This window comes from Sinocyclocheilus anshuiensis, unplaced genomic scaffold, assembly GCF_001515605.1.
Source record: "Sinocyclocheilus anshuiensis isolate Anshui unplaced genomic scaffold, SAMN03320099.WGS_v1.1 scaffold469, whole genome shotgun sequence".
Lineage (NCBI taxonomy): Eukaryota > Metazoa > Chordata > Actinopteri > Cypriniformes > Cyprinidae > Sinocyclocheilus > Sinocyclocheilus anshuiensis.
The window spans coordinates 148,804-150,581 of record NW_015537995.1 but is presented as its reverse complement, the minus strand read 5'-3'; the positions used below and the strand labels follow the sequence as shown (position 1 = coordinate 150,581).

Here is a 1,778-nt window from a genome sequence, read left to right as displayed (position 1 = left end):
ATATATATATATTTAAAATAAAAAAAACTGTAACAAGATCAACAGTTTAACTACATAAGCTTTTTTGGCCAATGTCATGAATATACACCATGCCTTTTTATAAGAATTTAAAGCTGGCATTTCTACAAATATCCACTTTTCAATGATCAGTTATGTACTATATAATTCAATACCTGAGTTTTTTACCAGTTAATCAGCTATTTACTATATAAACAATTTATATAATATATAAAAACAAAATAAAAAAATATCTGAAATAATAACAAAACAACTATTTATTTAATGCACTGTTTAAACTTTATTCAAAAGGAAACCCCAACATTAAACTCAGGAAATAAGAACAGTTATTTTTATCATTTATCTTTTTTGTTACCTTTTTTAAAAATGTAATATTCTGGTGCACATACAGAAACAAGCTTATCTAAAATCTTCTAGTCACAAAAGAGGAACACAAAAGGCGATTGCCATCAGGAATTGAGCAATCAAAGGCACGGCTATGTAATGCACACTCACAGGTTTCAGCTTGCTTTACACACTGGGTTTTTATAATCAGAGATATTATTTTAGCAGATGGGTTTACTTGAACTAATTTTTACTTAAACTAGGGCACATCTTAAAAAAGTTATATTAACTGAACTAAGTTAAATTGAACTAAATAATAAACCTTTCAAGCCCACATTTTGCATAAAAAACTGGAAAATTGTCATTAAGAGTCGGACAAACAGTCAGAAGAAAGAAAACTAGCTTTCAACTTCTAAAAAGTAATATTGACAAATAAAATGAACTCCTTCATGTAGAACTATGTAATGTAAACCAAAAAAAAAAAAAGCAAATGTAAAGCCCTATCTGTCCTTACAAGTCTTTATATTTAGCTGCCCATTAGTGCATTGAGGTTTGTGATTGGCTGGATCGTTGGCCTCCCACAGCTTCTGGAACTCCTGCTGATAGGGCCCCATGAGCTCCGGCTCCTCCGTAACCATGATGTTTTCTTTGTTGCTCTGGACTGCGGTTAGGGTCCAGTTAAGGGAGCCAGTGATCAGTTTCCTGCCGTCCACCAATGCAAACTTATGGTGCATATGAACAGCTGAGCTCATCTCATGCCTCACACAGATGCCTGTAACAGAGGTCAAAAACAGATCGGAAACTAGCAATTAGCTCCAAATCCTCTTGCAAATTAACAACAGATGCGATTTCGACATCTGTCAAACCCCTCCATGTGTGAATCATCTAGATCCTTTAAGTCTGCTCTAATGCATCATCACAGTCCGCAGTAGCCGGGTGTAACAGCTTGCAGAAGTTACAGCAGTGTGTACTGAAATAACAAAGGTTGAGCCAGACAGAACATGTGTGAGCTGTGTGGCTGTTGTTATCTATGTAAGAATGACAGTTTTTACTACCTGCAACAGTCGTGCAAGTTCTGACTATAAACCATTTCATAATGCATACCACAGAGTTGTGAGGACAGGCCCGTGCTAAATATAATGATAAGGTTTATGAAGTCAGTAAAAACCTTGAAAAATGAGGGAATTGTTTTTCTTTTTTTAAATTTTAGATTTTTTTTTAATTCTTAGAATTATTTTTAATGTTATTTTTTTATTCTTAGAATTGTATCAATTTGAAATTGAAATTTAATTAATGAAGATTAATAAAGTCTTACGTCACAGACATTATAGACATTTATTTATAGACAAAACATTTTTATAGACAAGAGTATTTAAAAAAAAAAACCCAACATTAAATTCTTAAATTCAGAAAATATGAAAATATTTATATATATA

At 32.3% G+C, this 1,778-nt stretch overlaps 1 protein-coding gene across 1 annotated transcript in view; it reads right to left on the bottom strand.

Annotated features, from left to right (window-relative positions):
- Nucleotides 1-290: 290 nt before the first annotated feature.
- Nucleotides 291-1,778, bottom strand: part of LOC107676262 (mitochondrial cardiolipin hydrolase-like) — a 4,038-nt gene continuing 2,550 nt past the window's right edge. The window contains exon 4 of the mRNA XM_016470789.1: nt 291-1,114. Within this exon, the coding sequence (XP_016326275.1) occupies nt 843-1,114 (272 nt within the window). The 3' untranslated portion in view covers nt 291-842. The remainder of the gene's footprint in view (nt 1,115-1,778) is intronic.